The sequence below is a fragment of the Lathyrus oleraceus genome, chromosome 4 (assembly GCF_024323335.1).
Source record: "Lathyrus oleraceus cultivar Zhongwan6 chromosome 4, CAAS_Psat_ZW6_1.0, whole genome shotgun sequence".
Lineage (NCBI taxonomy): Eukaryota > Viridiplantae > Streptophyta > Magnoliopsida > Fabales > Fabaceae > Lathyrus > Lathyrus oleraceus.
In genome coordinates, this window is record NC_066582.1 from 136,666,528 (window position 1) to 136,668,229 (window position 1,702).

Below are 1,702 nucleotides of genomic sequence, written 5' to 3' on the forward strand. Positions count from 1 at the left end.
ATTACACAGGATATGGCCTTTTCTCTTATTCTCAGTATCAAAAATCATGTCCAGCTGCTTATTCTTCCTCGTCGTCATCTACTCCTTACTTGAACTTAGAACAGTCGTTCTTCGATGTATCCATTAAGTCGATGAACTTGAAGTCACAGATACTCTACCGCGGACAAGAATCGGTACTAGAATCAAGAATTAGAGAAAGAATAATGTCATTTATGAATGTGTCCGAAACCGACTACGCCTTAGTTTTCATTGCTAACGAGGTATCTGCTTTTAAACTTGTAGCTGATTCATTCCATTTTCACTCTAAAGGATCAGAGCTTCTCACAGTTTATGATCATAACAATGAAGCATTAGATATGATGATTGATAGCTGCAAGAAACAAGGAGTAAAAGTTTCATCAGCAGAATTCACCTGGCCCAATCTAGGAATGGATTGGAGAAAACTCAAGAAAATGATCAAATATAAAAAAGAAAAGAGAAAAAGTGGTTTATTTGTTTTTCCACTTTATTCAAAGGCTACTGGATCACCATATTCATATTTTTGGATGTCTATGGCACGAGAAAACGGTTGGCATGTTTTGCTTGATTTATGTGCATTGAGACCTAAAGAAATGGATACTTTAGGTTTATCTATGTTTAAACCTGATTTCATGGTTTGTCCATTTTACAAGATTTTCGGAGAAAACCCATCAGGGTTTGGTTGTTTATTTGTCAAAAAATCAAGTCTTTCATCTCTCAAAGATTTAGGTAATACTACAAGCATCGGAATTATAAGCCTTACTCCTAATAATTCTGAAAAGCCGAACTCTGAATTACCAGAATCTTCTTCTACGAACCCGAGGATTAATGAGGAAGCAACATCATCATCGTCATCAAAATCAGAAATTGTGGAGCTACAAGGTATGGACATGAAGGATGAAAGAATGGAAATTGAATGTAGAGGATTAGACCATGCAGACAAAGTGGGACTAATTGTGATTAGTACAAGAACAAGGTATTTGGTTAACTGGCTTGTTAATGCATTAATGAGTCTTCAACATCCACATGATGAAAATAGATTTTCATTGATTAGAATCTATGGTCCAAAGATTAACTCTCATCGTGGATCTACTTTGGCATTTAATATATTTGACTGGAAACGAGAAAAAATTGATCCAGCACTTGTTCAAAAGTTAGCTGATAGAAATAATATCTCATTAAGTAGGTCTTGTTTGAGAAATATCAAGTTCTTGGATAGGAATCAAGAAGAGAGGCAATGGGCTTTGGAAAGTAAAGGAACTGAGGACGAGAAGATGGGCCTGTCCAAGAAGAAGAAAAGCCCATATGAGAATGGGATAGTGGTTTTGAATGTTACTTTGGGCTTCTTGACAAATTTTGAAGATGTTTATAGGTTATGGGCTTTTGTTTCTAGGTTTCTTGATGCAGATTTTGTGGAGAAAGAGAGATGGAGATACATTGCTTTAAATCAAAAAACTTTTGAAGTTTGAATTTGTTGTTGTTTGCTATTTTTTCTTCTTTGTTTTTCTCATCATATTCGCATTGTTTGTGGTTATCTCATTTTGTAATAAGGTTAGGACTTTTAAAAATTGAGTTTATTGTATTTAGCATGATAAGTTGGGTAACTTACCCTCCAATTTTGAACAAATGTTAGAGTTACACAACTCTTTTGCCTTTATGTTTAATTTTTATTTTATTTAAGCTA

The 1,702-nt window shown here is 34.4% G+C and overlaps 1 protein-coding gene across 1 annotated transcript in view; it reads left to right on the forward strand.

The window, feature by feature from the left end:
- Window positions 1-1,702, forward strand: part of LOC127074091 (molybdenum cofactor sulfurase) — a 2,291-nt gene extending 589 nt beyond the window's left edge. The window contains exon 1 of the mRNA XM_051015373.1: window positions 1-1,702. This exon is cut by the window's left edge and continues 589 nt beyond it. Within this exon, the coding sequence (XP_050871330.1) occupies window positions 1-1,487 (1,487 nt within the window). The 3' untranslated portion in view covers window positions 1,488-1,702.